Source organism: Halichoeres trimaculatus, unplaced genomic scaffold, assembly GCF_033239565.1.
Source record: "Halichoeres trimaculatus isolate MK-OKI-2021-1 unplaced genomic scaffold, fHalTri1.1 fHalTri1_scaffold_15, whole genome shotgun sequence".
NCBI classification, from domain to species: domain Eukaryota; kingdom Metazoa; phylum Chordata; class Actinopteri; order Labriformes; family Labridae; genus Halichoeres; species Halichoeres trimaculatus.
In genome coordinates, this window is record NW_027437193.1 from 6,342,440 (window position 1) to 6,356,600 (window position 14,161).

Below are 14,161 nucleotides of genomic sequence, written 5' to 3' on the forward strand. Positions count from 1 at the left end.
TTGCTCGCAGTCCTAGTACAATAAAAGTAAAGTAGATGTACCTGTTTTATTTATCTAAAGTAGCTGTATAAATTTCTTCAGTACATCTGTCATTTTCAACCTCTGACAAAAAAAATAAACCAAGTCAAAAGTCTCAACGACGAGTATTTAAGCTTGAAAAATTGTTATTTGATTTTTATCAGATACAAATCCACTAATATGAAAAAAATTCTCATTAAAGGATTTTTTCTCATATCACCCCGCTGTAGTTGAAGCTGATGTAGTACCTGGGATGGACCAGGCTGGGGTGTCCTGGCTCCTCCTTGATGTCTGAGAAGAGACGGTTGAACACCAGAGTGGATGGAGACGTTTTCCCCTGTGGAAAAAAAAACAACAACACAAACATAAAAATCACAAACTGCTGCAACATCATCTCTTCAAAATTACACAGAATGATATCTCCCATTATTGATCCTCATGCATTATTTCACAGCTGACTGGATGAATTATCATGGGACACACACTCACACACACTCACACACACATTTGAATAGTATATATGAAGACATGGAGAGACGCAGCAGGAGGAGCAGGGAATGTGCTGTACTGCACATGGCGCTCCTGGAGCTGTAATCTAATAAAGCTAATATATGCATGCGTACATGTGGATGAGGGATCATCCATCAGCCATCAGGAGAGATAGATGGTGTGTGTGTGTGCGTGTGTGTGTGTGCGTGCTGGGAGAAAAAAAGATAATCATGATAAAGAGCTTCTTCCAAGTGTGCGCTGGTAAAGTTGATGAGCACGCTGCAGCGGGGGGGAGGAGGAGGAGGAGGAGGAGGAGGAGGAGGAGGAGAGCGGAGCTTTTCAGCAGCAGCGTGAGGATATTTCCTGACAGGTCAGAGAGGAGAAGCGTGCCGCCATGAATGGCTGAACAGGGGGTGTGTGTCTGTCAGTCAGGGTAGGGGGTAGTGACCCTGAGAGGTGACCTATGTGTAGAGGAGGAAGGAGGAGACGAGGGGGGATGCTGGAGCAGTAGGAGGTGATGGAGGGACGGCTGGATGGATACTGGGAAGGAAGCACACCACACACACTGCACTGACCTTTCTGGCAGGGTCGGAGTCGGGTAACTTGCTGCCAGGGGAGCAGAGTCCTGCAGAGGATTTCCTCACCTGGCTCTCCTCCTCCTCCACCGCCTTCTGAAACACACAAAGAGAAGGAGACGGTGTTTACCACACAGAATCAAAAACACACAACGCTAAACCTAATCAAGATGGAGAGCAGTATTTAGTGTGTTTGATAGGATACTCTTAACAATTAAAATGATGCACACTCTGTCGGGGAGCGTGGGAAGAAAGCGGCGAGGAACAAAATACAGCCGTGGTCACAGAGGAGGAAAGACGAATCGCGTTCAAACAAAAGGATATAGAGACAAATGACATCCAGGAGATGGAGGATGGAGATAAATGGCGTTAAAAGTGAGCAGGAGGAGTGAGCTATGGCCTGGGAAGCGTTGTGGGAGAAAAGGCAGCAGCAGGAAAATGGATAAGTTAAGAGTAGAAGCTGAATGAGCCCGCTGAGGGAGGCCTATGAATAAAACAGAAGAGAAGCCCGACTCGTAGTCAACACGGCTACAACACAGCTACGACACGGCCTGTCATTATGTGCTTCCTGTGTGTATGTGTGTGTGAGTCACTGGTATACATGCGACGCAGTAGGAGCCAGCCATTCGCTCAACATGAAGACATATTTTCTGCTGAATGTTTATGATTCATTGTGTCAGCTTCGTATCCTCTGAGCCGTGTGTGTTCAGTAAATACTGCTGGCACTGCCTCGAGTTGTGTCTATGCGTGTGTGTGTGTTTGTGTGTGTGTTTTTTGAGCAAATCCAGGACACGCTCAGCAAGAGGCCACAAGCTGATGGAGTTGATGCTTATCTGTGGCAGACAGGCCTGACACCACACACACACAACCACACACACAGTTCACACACATGCGCTTTCAACCGAACTGACAGGTAGCACAGGCACCAGAGGAACGAGACTTTCTGGCGTTACAGAAGTAAAAACCGCCAGCTAGCCCACAGCAACAGACGAGAAGAAGACAGACGAGAGGAGAGAAGAGGGGGAGGAGAGGAGAGGAGATAACGTGGGAGGAGAGGAGGAAACAGGAAAACTGAAGAGAGAAAGAGAGATAGAGGTTGTAGAAAGCATCAATAATTGACTTACAAGCCTTTTAAAGCCATCTAAACGTTTATCCACAGAATGCACACACACACACACATACACACACTCACACGGTGAACAATGAACAGCCTTTCATCTGCAGGATGTAAGGATTTTCTACTGCATAGTATCAGTTGATACATTTTCATTAACGAGGCTAAACAGCCTCAGAACAATGCAGGCGGATTCCTGTGACAGGTGTTAGACCATGAAGACTTTTATTAGCTACAAGCAAATTAAGCTTTTCTGTTTAAGATTAAGGCTGTATTTAGACCAGAAAAGTCCTTTGGTCCACTTGTTTGGTCCGGACCAAAAGCGGACTTTATTTTCTTTAGTTTGGTGCGGTTCGTATTCAGATTGTTCTTTTTGCAAGTGGACTATATTCTGTAAACACATCCACGTGTGACAATCACTGCTCTCATTGGACAGCACTGGCAAAGGCGGCACACAGAATACAGACCCGGAAATGGAGGTAAACATGTGTTTGTGCTCTTATTAGAGCTGCAAAATCATTTTCAGTTTCAAGAGCAGCTCCTTCAAAGCAGGCTTAGCAACGCCGTTTACAATTTTGGAACAGCGAAGACGAATGTGCACAGCAAGGAGACGCTATGCTCTGCGTGTCCTGACCCTCAATATGCCAGCAACAGCGTGGCTAAACAGAAGATGGAGGATCAGGTATGAACCAAAGACGGTTAGGTTACGGTGGCTTTATAGGCCCAAAAGGCGCATGTATCCTGTAGTTAGTTCGGATGGACCCGTTTGTGTCTATTCACACCTGCATGAAAGGTTCGCACCAGTGTGGGAAACGAACCCTGGTCAGTTTAAAGTGGACCAAACAGTCTCTTTGTTCAAGACCACTTTACCCAGGATGCAAAGCAACGAGATTAGGGAGGGGTACCCAATTAGGTTATGTTATTGGTACAGAGTCTGACTGTAAAAAAAGTGGTCGTCATCTTGCTTGGCGCAAAGTGAGGTCACCACAAAAACTGCTCCCCCTGGTGGCTGGCTGCGATATAGGTCAAAAAATCCATCTCCCCAGTCATTCCAGATGAGCTGTGGTCAAACTTTAAAAAATTAACACATCGTAAAATTTTTTCTCATATCTTATTTTTGTGGTGATTTAAAGATAACATTAGGTTGCCTTGTATCCAGGTCTTTTTTATTCTGAAAAGTTTTGTTTCCATTAGTTATAAGACGTTAAAAATGAGTCTCAACGTCCCATTTCACAATGATTGACAGCTGCCGTTCTCATGAATTTTTTTTCTGGGGTTATAAAAGATTCACGCAAAATCAAACGGTACAATGTTTAGGTACCTAAATGCATCCTTATGACTGTAGGGGAGTGCTAGAGTAGGTAATTTCCATGCTGGACATGAACACAGCATTGCAAGGTTATATGTTGAGAAATAAATATGTTAAATTGAAAAGCTTTGAGATTTTATGATTAAAAAAACTAATATTTGTTGCCACATAAACACACACAAAAGTACCAAAAATTGGTACCCATGAGTCCTGATACCGGTTGCTAGGTACCGGGCATCTGTACCGTACCGTTTCAAATGTGAAAGGTAACCATCGCTGAACAAGATGATATATATATTTTGCAACAAAGCTTGTTAGCTGCCCTTTAGCATTTTAGCCTGTGCTCCATCATTCTCCTGTTTACTTTTTCCTGTCCTTTTCAGTCCCAATCACAGAAAATATTTCAGGGAAAAAGACAGCTCTTGCTTCTCACTGCTAAACTTTGCCTTAAATGGACTGTTCAGGTCAGCCACTGATACTTAGAAATAGCGCTAACAGTTTTTTACGCAAGGACATTTATATCTGGAGTGATGCATTGATGATGGTGACTGTATCACCTGCACCTGTTTACATTCCTGTTACGTTCCCGTCAAAGAGAAAACAACCACTACTCCTCCTCCTCCTCATGTGAGTGGGGGTGAATTCATATGAGCTGTACTATGAAGGGGAGAGTCCTCTATTTACAACGCCACGGCTGCATGAGCTTGTGAATGCAAATCTAACCGGCTGGAGCCGTGTGCGTTGCCAGGTGTGTCTTTCTCCAGCGAGTCTATAGAGAAGGGGGCTCGTCCATTTACGAGCGCTTGTGGTTGGTAGCTTTTCCTTTTTTTTTTCCTTCTCCAGAAGGCAGCACTGCAGCACTAAGGAGGAGGGAGGAGGGGAGGCAGAGAAGGAGAGACGGTGGGGGTGTGTGTATGTGTGTGTGTGTATGTGTGTGTGTGTGTGTGTGTGTGTGTGTGTGTGTGTGTGTGTGTGTGTGTGTGTGTGATGGGACAAGGCAGAGATAGAGAGAAGGTTGAATTGACAGAAACAACAATAAAGCCGCTGCAGTGGTGCAGTGGGTCTTTGCTGGCTGGATTCCCTGAATCAAGGTTGTCTGAAAGTGTGTGTGTGTGTGTGTGTGTGTGTGTGTGTGTGTGTGAGAGGGTGGTTATTACATTCCCCTCAGTGTGAAACCTGTGATTCCCTTTGCACCAATGTGTGTGATTAGGTGCAGCACACACACACACACTGAGGCCAAACTGACATTAGCCAAAGGTCAGCGGAGGGTCTCTCATCTGGTGACCCTGACGACAGCCGACGCTGCTGATGAGACGACTGACAGCTCATTAAAAGGTAACTACGCCTGTGTGAGTGTGTGTGTGCACATGAGTGAAATTCTTTGGTGACTTGATGTTTACACACATGTGTGTATGAGCGTTGGGTGAGTGTGTATCCACATATAAAGGTAAGACATGTTCCACTAATGGCTGCTTGTGTCTCTGCCTGTAATTTCTTTCAGTTGACAGCTTAACACCAACTACCCACCCACACAAATACACACACACACACACTCACACACACACACACACTGACGCACACACTCCTGCTCATTATTCCTGCCGCTCGGCACTCTTTATTCCTTAATGAATGTGTTCAGGTGCAAACGTTTGCACATTTCCACACACAGCTGTTTTCCTCTCCCCCTTCACAGTTCCCCGTTTTTCCTCCTTCCTGCTCCTTCCTCCTCCTCCCTGTCTCCCCCGTTTATTAACACACACCATGCTGCTACTCTGCCCTGATCAACCATAATGAAGCACCTCTCTTATCTGGGTCTTAGCCGCACACAAACACACACACATGTAGCACACACACACACACACACAAACAGCCCCAAACCCCCTCATGTCTTGGACCCTTTGTCAGGCTGAAGCTCGCCGTATGACAATGTGGATTAGCATTCCACACACTCGCTCAGCTGAACTCTGCCCTGTTGTTCCTAATCACCAGCAGTCTGCCTGCTGCTACACACACACACACACATTTACACAGTACATCCCAGCACTGCACAGCCAGATGAAACATACTCCCTTAGACACACACAGCCATGTGAACTTTTTTAATGACCCATTTCCAGAGCCTTAGTTCGGTCCCCAGACCATTAGCACACGTGACATTTCTAAAGCAGACGCATTAATGGAGCACAAAGTGTTTTTCTGTGTGTGTGTGTGTGTGTGTGTGTAGCCTGAGTGCTGTTAAATCCAACAATAACAAGCACCACTCTACGACACAGACATCCATGACCGTACATTACCATACACAGTCTGGCTAGCGCGGGTGGAGGAGAGTAAAAGCACTTCAGCTGCAGCTGTGTGGGTTTTTTTTTTTTTTTACCGTGAGCTCCATCTGTGCTCACCGCTGCAGAGCACCGACAAGCCTTTAACTCCAAAACACTTGTTGCATGTGGTCACGTTTTGCTTTGAAGCTGTATCGTTCAACACAAAGAGGGGTTTGAAATGGAGGCTGACGTTTTTAGGGACACTTCTGGAAACAGTGGTGCTAAAAAAGGCAGTTTAAGAGTTTCATTATTAGATTTTCAAGGACGTTGTGAGGACTAATTGTTCAGAGTTGTTTGCAGTGACACCTCTGGCTGGAATCGGTGGGGTTTATTAGGAGTGGGAGACAAAAAACTAAGTGTAATTTTTTTTTTTTTTTTAATTTAAATCCTTCATTTCAGTCTCTGTTTGTAAGCAGGGTTGGAAAAAGGTGGCGATGTCAGATCCCCTGAATAATACTAAAAACTGGCTCACATGTGATGTGCATTTTTCAAATATGGCTCCTGATATAGTCTGAAGACATTATCATCATTCAACTTTTCACATTGTCTGGTGTTAAAAAAGCAAACCAAGGGACTGTTAACACAATAACTGTTTTAGGCTGCGTTTTCAGCTGAAACATTGTGTTAACGTGGCCTAAAAATTGCAAAACCGGGAATACCACAGAATTGCATTTGAAATTAAATCAGCACCCCAAAAATCATAAAACAATCAAATCAGGAGAAAAGCTTATCATTCCAGCCCTAGTGTTTATCCAGGATGAAGACCCCGTTTCCCATGAGCACCATCACCCACTGTTGTAAAGACGTGACTTCAACCAAGACAGATCTTGCTTCTTACCAGGAGTAAGAGATTGTAGAAGGACATATCGAGATTTTATGTTTGGCAATATCAAAATCAGGATTCTTTGTCTAAAAACCTATTTTTTTCAAGTTCAAATTATTAATTTCAGTCTTAGTTTCAAAACTGGGTTGGGAAAAAGATAATACTTTCCTCCAGCAGAGGGTGAAATGTTTCTGATACAGCCTGTACAGTCAATCTGGTGTTAAAAAAGGAAACTTAACATCGCAAAAATCGGTAATATCAAGGAATCACAATTTATATCGAATTGGCATCCCAAAAATCGTAACAGAATCAGATCACGAGAATAGCATATCGTCCCAGTTCTACTTCTCACCAGGGATGGGTACCGAATCAGGTATTTTTGTAGGTATCGACCGAATTCTGACAAAAGTACCAGGTACTGATTCATGTAAAGTCAAAAGGTACCATGTTTAGGTACCTGAATGCGTCCTTGTGACTTTGAGGGAGTGGAAGAGTCGGGGATTTTTCATGCTGGATATAAACACAGCATTACATGTTTATTTATTGAAGAATAAAAATGTTAAATTGAAAAATATATATTTTTTAATATCAAATAAATTGATATTTTTTATCACTTTAGCAAACAAAAGTATGGAAAATTGGTACCGTTGAGAGGTACCGGGAATCGGTAATGTATCGTTTCAAATGTGAAAGGTACCCATCCCTACTTCTCGCTGCTAATTTTTGGCCGGTGTAGCGTCATCAAAGAGACTTCCTGTCCACGTGCAGTCAGTGGATTCATGGTCTCTTAGAAAAATCTGATCTGAGCACAGATGCTGAGAAAAAGCTTTCAGAAATTAACCAGTTTTGTGTCTGATAATTTTATTTTAAACCATGGATTGTGAAACAGCATATGTGTAAGAGTGAAACTATTTCAAGATCACTTAAAATTCCACTCAGTGACTCAAACTTTGTAAAAAAAAAACGACACCATTGGGTAATTGAGACACAAGATCTAAGAGAGTGTCTCAGCTCGAGCCAATCTTTCTTCTTACCCACAGACAACTGGACATGCCAGCCTTCATTTCTACTCTGGTCGTAATTTATAAGATCTGAACTAATGGTACACACACAGTCTGACACACTGCCACGCACAGTGCAAACAAGTCCGAGGTCAAGCTCTTCTTCTTCCTCCTCCTCCTCCTCCACTTAAGTCACATGGACACTCCAGATGACTGTCGTCTCAGAGCAGATAAGCACACACACACACACACAAGCAGTAACAGTAACGTGCTATAAATACACACGTTGCCTCTATACATGTATAATAAAACACATACACTGCTTCCCAACCCCCCTAACACATGTACACACTCCAGTGTTGTACTTTCCGTGGAGGAAATCAGCCGTTAGTTGGAAACAGGGGAAAGCGAAGACGACTGAGAGGATGACGGGTAAACACACATTATCACACAAATCTGCAGCTTTTTCTACATCCTTTAAAACGGAATAGTCCCGAAACACTTTTTAATAAACACATTCAGATTTTTATGATTTTACCGTATTTTGAAGACTCGACCAGGAAACATAAGATCCCAGACCAGGGCTCTGCAACCTGTGGCTTTGGAGCCTCATGCGGCTCTTTGGCTCCTTTGCAGTGGCTCCTTGTAGCTTTAAAAAATATTATTAAAATAAAGGGTTTTTAATATTTTGATGATAACAACACAGACACTAAGTAAAATCACAATTTTTGGACTAAAAATGCATCACCTCTTGAAACAAAGCTTTAATCTTTTTGTAGTTCTTTTTAAAAACAAAAAAATTAGAAATTTTTTTATTTTAATTTTTTGACATTTTTGGAAATTAAGATAAAGAATTCCACATTTTTTAAAAAGATTTTGCAAATTTTTGATTTTTTTTTTTTACATAAATCCCCCTTTTTTGCAATTTTAGATATTTTTTTTTTTTTTTTTACAATTTTTGGAAATTAAGCAAAATTTTGAAATTGCATTATTTAGGTTTTTTTTTGCAAATTTATGACATTTAATCAATTTCTTTGAAATTTTGCACATTTTTTAACTTCATTTTTCTAATTTGCAAATTGTTTATCTTTTTTTTTAATTTCCAAATTTTGCTTAATTTATAAAATTGATGACACTACAAATTTCTTTTTTTTTCTTAAATTTGCCAATTTTAAAAAAATATATTAACTTAATTAAATTAATTAATTAATAAAAATAAAAAACTAAGAAATCACACGTACAAATTTCTAACATGAAAACTTCTCGTTTAGATAATTATTTACCTGATTATACACTTTTTTTGTCTTAATGTGAAGATAAAGTAGATTTTGCGGCTCCCGAAGGACTTTCATTCAGGTGAGCTGAGGCAAAACGGCTCTTTTGAAAGTAAAGGTTGCAGACCCCTGTCCCAGACCAACGGGTGAGAATCTAAATTCGGAGCCTTCGCTGCGAGCTCAACGCCATGAGCGTGACTTTTTGACCCTTCTGAGAATTGGCCATCAAAACGGCCTCACAGTGAAACCCTGCCCAGGATCTCACACACTGACACAATCCCAACAAGCCTGGACAAAGCCGATGGCGTATCTTATCTAGGGCACAATAAAGAGTACACGAGCCTCCGTTCTGACCTTTAATCCTTGAGCGGCAGGCTGTGTGTGTGTGTGTGTGTGTGTTTGTGTGTGAGTGTGTGTTATTAAAATCTATTTAAAAATCCCTCCTGTGCCTTAAAACACAAGCACTGTTGGGCTCGATTGTCTTCACATCTGCTGAAACGCGGGCATCACTGGTCGTGTATGGAAACAAACCCCAGGCGAGCGCTGCAGGCCCAGAACAGAGAGGTTCCCCAAAACAAAACTGTGCCACCCATCCTCCTCTTTTCTTCCTCCTTCCTCCTCCTCCTCCTCCCCCTCTGAGCCATTCATGAGGCTGGCATGCAGGACGGAGACGGAGGAGGAGGGGGAGGAGTGTGGGGGTTGGTAGTGGGCAGCAGAGGAGGACGCAGTAATGCAACTCATTCTTCCTCTCTCAGGAGGAAGTAAACAGCTTTTATTTGGGTGCCTTTTCATTCTGCCTCAGACGGCGAGGGAGTAACACACACACTCACACACACACTCACACACACACAGACTCAGAGACAGTCAGTCAGTCACGCCCTGTCTGTTTCTAGACCACATCCTGTTCTGCTGCAGTCGTCAACTGTGTCAAAGATCAGGCAGCAGATACACACACGCTCAGACTTCCTGGCTCGAAACCATTCGACGGCTTGATACCAAAGAGCCGCAGACGTCATTTTTATATGATTCATTTGAGGAAACCAGTTTCTGTGTTTAACTGGTGCTCTGGTGGTCCCACCTGCACATACACACACCAGAGGCCTTTATATGGAGGTCTTAATCCAATAAGCCATTTATCCATGGACCAGGAGCCGCACTTTGTTTCAGCAGCAGAATCAATAACAGCCCACAAGGGAAGCAGGCTGCAAAGTGGGGCATTTAAAGGAATACACTTTTCTTTTGGTAATTAAGTCAGCTCTGTGGAATGGGAAGACTGGGACTGAGGGTTGAGCGCCAGAGTGGTTATTTGTTGTGGACACGTCTGTCGCCGGTCACTAAGGGTGTCATATATCTCACACTACACCAGAAGCGGAAAGATTCTGAGTTTTGTTTTCAGGGAAATGTCGTAAACATTTATGTCTCATCCTGTATACGTACAGGTGAGCACGCTGGATCCATGCCAATGATTTCGGGCTGCAGCAATTGAATATTTTAGTATTCGAGTATTCTACTGAAAATCCCATCGATTAATCGAGTAATCGGATAAAATACAGTTTTGTTTAGTTAAAGAGCAGTTATTTTTCAAATGAAAATTTTTCTCTTTAAACAAACTTTGACACATTTTTTGTGCCTTGTACATCACATCAAATGTTGCGGGCCCAAATAGCTCCCGTTTCGTAGAATGACCCATTAGTCTCCAAACTCCAGAAAAGAAGCTAGATTTGTTGCTATTTTGTATAAGAGGTAGCTTGAGGGGTCTGAAAACTCTCTTAATATGGCCTCAGCTCTATTTGAAATACCACTCTTTGATCTTTTTTCAAATTAAACGATTCCTTGAGGCGGAGAAAATTACTCGAGTATTTTATAATCGAGTACCTCGAATCATTCGAGGAATCGTTTCAGCTCTACAATGATTTCATAGAAGTTTTATGTCCTTCCTTCAATGACTCAGAGCAAGTCAGCCAACAGATATGTGAAGCCATTAAGTCTAAGAGAGGGTCAGGCGTTCACTTCTGACTTAAAAAGAAGAGTATTTTTTGAAAAGATAGCTCTCAACTTGTGTTTTCTTTCTCCGTCAGTCGGTTATGAAACCGAGCAGGTGAAGTCAGGTCTGACAGGTGGACACTTGGACAAACAGGTGACAGGAGCAAACAGGAAAAAAAGAAAACAGGCAGACAGCCAAGACAGAAGAGGAGACACACAGACAGCATGTGACTGTCTGTGTGTCTTTACCCCTGACACACACACACACACAAACAAACACACACACACACACACACACACACCTGTTCCTCCCGCTTTCCAAACACAAAACAGAAAGAACAGAACCAGACAAGCACACTGATAAGCATCAGCCAGACGAGTCATGGCAGACTCAAACACACACACACACACACACACACACACACACACACACACACACACACACACACACACACACACACACACACACACAGCAGATAAGGACAGGTTCACTCCCCGGTTGCTTTGGCTTTAAGCCCCGGGCACATTTTTTGCACCACATGGGCACGCCGTCTAGACAGTTATCGCATTCACGTCACACTTACACACCCCTTACAACATGTTGTTGACTTCTTCTTCCACTGTCAGCCATTTTACAACACACACACCTCAGCCTTGATGGTCAATCGGACCCAACAGAGAGGAGAAAGGAAGAACATGAAGCAAAATAAAAAAGTGACTGTGAGGAACGTCCCGCCTTTTTTAGTTAAAGTTGGAAATGATTTCTCGTTAGACTCTGGATCAATTCTTCTTTTCATCTCCCTTCCTCCCCTCCTCCTTCGTTTCTCATGTTTCACGGTTCAGTCCCAGGCGGCGGCGGCCTTCAGTCTATATTCACAGCAGCGCATGAGCAGGGTTGTAATAATGTTACCTCATGAATGGACAAACTGTCTGACTGGAATACACAAAGCAGGTCGAGGTAACCCACATTCCCACGTCACGTACAGGCTCAGGTGCACATTGTTGTTGTTTTTAACACCCCAGATTACCACACACCCTAATAATCCACTGTTAACAGATTATTTTTAATCAATTCTGTCATGTATAGTCATGAAAATCCTGAAGAATGAGGCTGTTTCCCATATCAAACATCATTAAAGCTGAGTGAAACATTGCTAGTTTCAACTCCTCAGTAAGGAAAGTCACTATTTACTGTCCCAGAAGTCACTAAATGATGCTGCTGTCTGATTTGCATAATAAACCATTTGCATGTAATTGTCATGGACTCTGTAGGAGAGAGAAATTACATGAGAGAGACAGAAAGCAGGAAAAACAACATCATAAACATGTTAAGAACAACAAATTAACTTTCTTCAGCCCATTCTTGTTTTTTTATGTCTAAATGTCAGCCCTCCTCCTTTATCTGGGGTCACACACACTTGTCTGGTCTGGATGTGACTTTCGCTACTTCCAGAGCCAGCCTCAAGCGAACACTCCAGAAACAACAAATTTTAGCACTTCCGCATTGTCTCATATTCTTAGACCGGAGGTTGCCACTTGAGCAAAAGACATAAAATGGGTACTTATGGAATTACTGAGGTTGATATTTACTTAAACTATGAGTGTTGAAATGTCTAACAGCAGTTCAGTTAAAACAAAGCTTTAGAGCTTACAGAAATGACTTTTCAATTGTAAATTTTATACATTGTAGACTAAATAATAGTTTAGCCTTAGTGTCAAGTTTGGACCGATCCTTTCCCACTGATACTCGATCCACCTTTTGGGCCAATACCTGATGCCAGTGTTGGATTGGTGCATCCCTATGCTACATTCTCGCTTCAAACTGAAGAGAAAAAGAAAATAGGACCGAGTGAGGAAAACCAAACTAGGGCTGCACCGATCGATCCTGGTACCGGTCGGATATCGGTGGACCAGTGCCCCTCAAGGCTGGATCAGTATCGGAGGGAAGGGGCCGACCCATGGTGTCAATCCAGGCAACCATCTTTCTCCCTCATTATTAGGTTATTATTTAACACTGGTATCGGATCAGAAATGGTATCAGTCGATACCTGAAGCCCATATCGAGACCAGAAAAGTTATATCAGCAAATCCCTGAACCAGACATTAGTTCCCTAGTTCAGACATTACGATTCAATTCAACATCAAACTAAACTCTGGAAAACCCAAATTAATCATTTAATAAAGAAAGAAAACATCACAGTTAAAGAAAGGATGCACCAATCCAGTATCAGTTGATAGTAAAGCTCAGGTATTCATTTTGGTATCGAGGCTTTAAAGGTCAGAATCTCTCATGATGTCTTGTTCTGTGCGGCAGACAGAATAAAAAAATCACCCCTCTCGTAACAGATGACTTGGAAAATGATTAACATTCAAATCTGATTAGCTGCGAACAGATAATCTGTCAACAAATTAATGAAACGAGTCAATAACCCTCAAAGTGTCCGTCAGTCAATCAGTCGTGTTTCATCTCCACTGTGCTGTCTGACTTCACTTTAAAACACCGCCGTGGTGTTATGTTAAAAGTTTCAGTGATTATAACGGAGATGATTAGTGCAGATCGATAAGCCAGAAAATGACTCTGATCGTTAATCAGTGAAGTCATTCGTCAAGTAGAGACATCAAAAACACACTTTCAGGATTCAGATCCCAAGAATTCGGCACGGAAAAATGAGGAATCTGATAACTTGAGAAAGAAAGCTGTCACATACTTTGTGATTTATGGATCAATATTGCTGAGCGTAATGTGAACTTAATGAGACATTACTCAAATGCATGCTGTAACTATACCATTGTTGCATCAGAGGGCTGAAGCGCACTAATCAAATCATGAATGTTGAGTTCAGTGATTAATGGTTGTGACCAGACGGAGCATATTGCAACATGAGATCATGCTGTTTTATGAGGAAACGTGCGTTTCAGTTTTCATTTTTTCACCTTCAGAGCAGGATTATGAGAGCATGATGAATCTGAGCCTCTCCTGCACCCCCCCCCCCCCCCCCCCCCCCTCCCTCTACCTGTCAGCAGACCTGACGTGAGGCGTTACAGACCGGCTTTAAAACGTGGCTGCTGATGTTCATTTCCTGTATCTTGCACAGGCGTATGCAGAAGAGAACGGCAGCGTATTTGAGTCAGTGAAGGGCATTTAAAAATCATTCATGCGCAAGAGAGCTGCATATACATGTGCAGCTTACAGCGCAGTGTGTGTGTGTGCGTGTGTGTGTGAGTGTGTGTGAGTGTGTGCTCCACTTTCCCTCCCCA

General features: G+C 42.7%; 1 protein-coding gene across 1 annotated transcript in view; it reads right to left on the reverse strand.

Moving 5' to 3' along the window:
• skila (SKI-like proto-oncogene a) overlaps positions 1-14,161 on the reverse strand; it is a 45,595-nt gene that overhangs the window by 13,090 nt on the left and 18,344 nt on the right. Inside the window, exons 3-4 of the mRNA XM_074688468.1 lie at positions 1,083-1,178; positions 267-355 (exon numbers count right to left, since the gene is read on the reverse strand). Coding sequence (XP_074544569.1) covers positions 267-355; positions 1,083-1,178 — 185 coding nt within the window. The remainder of the gene's footprint in view (positions 1-266; positions 356-1,082; positions 1,179-14,161) is intronic.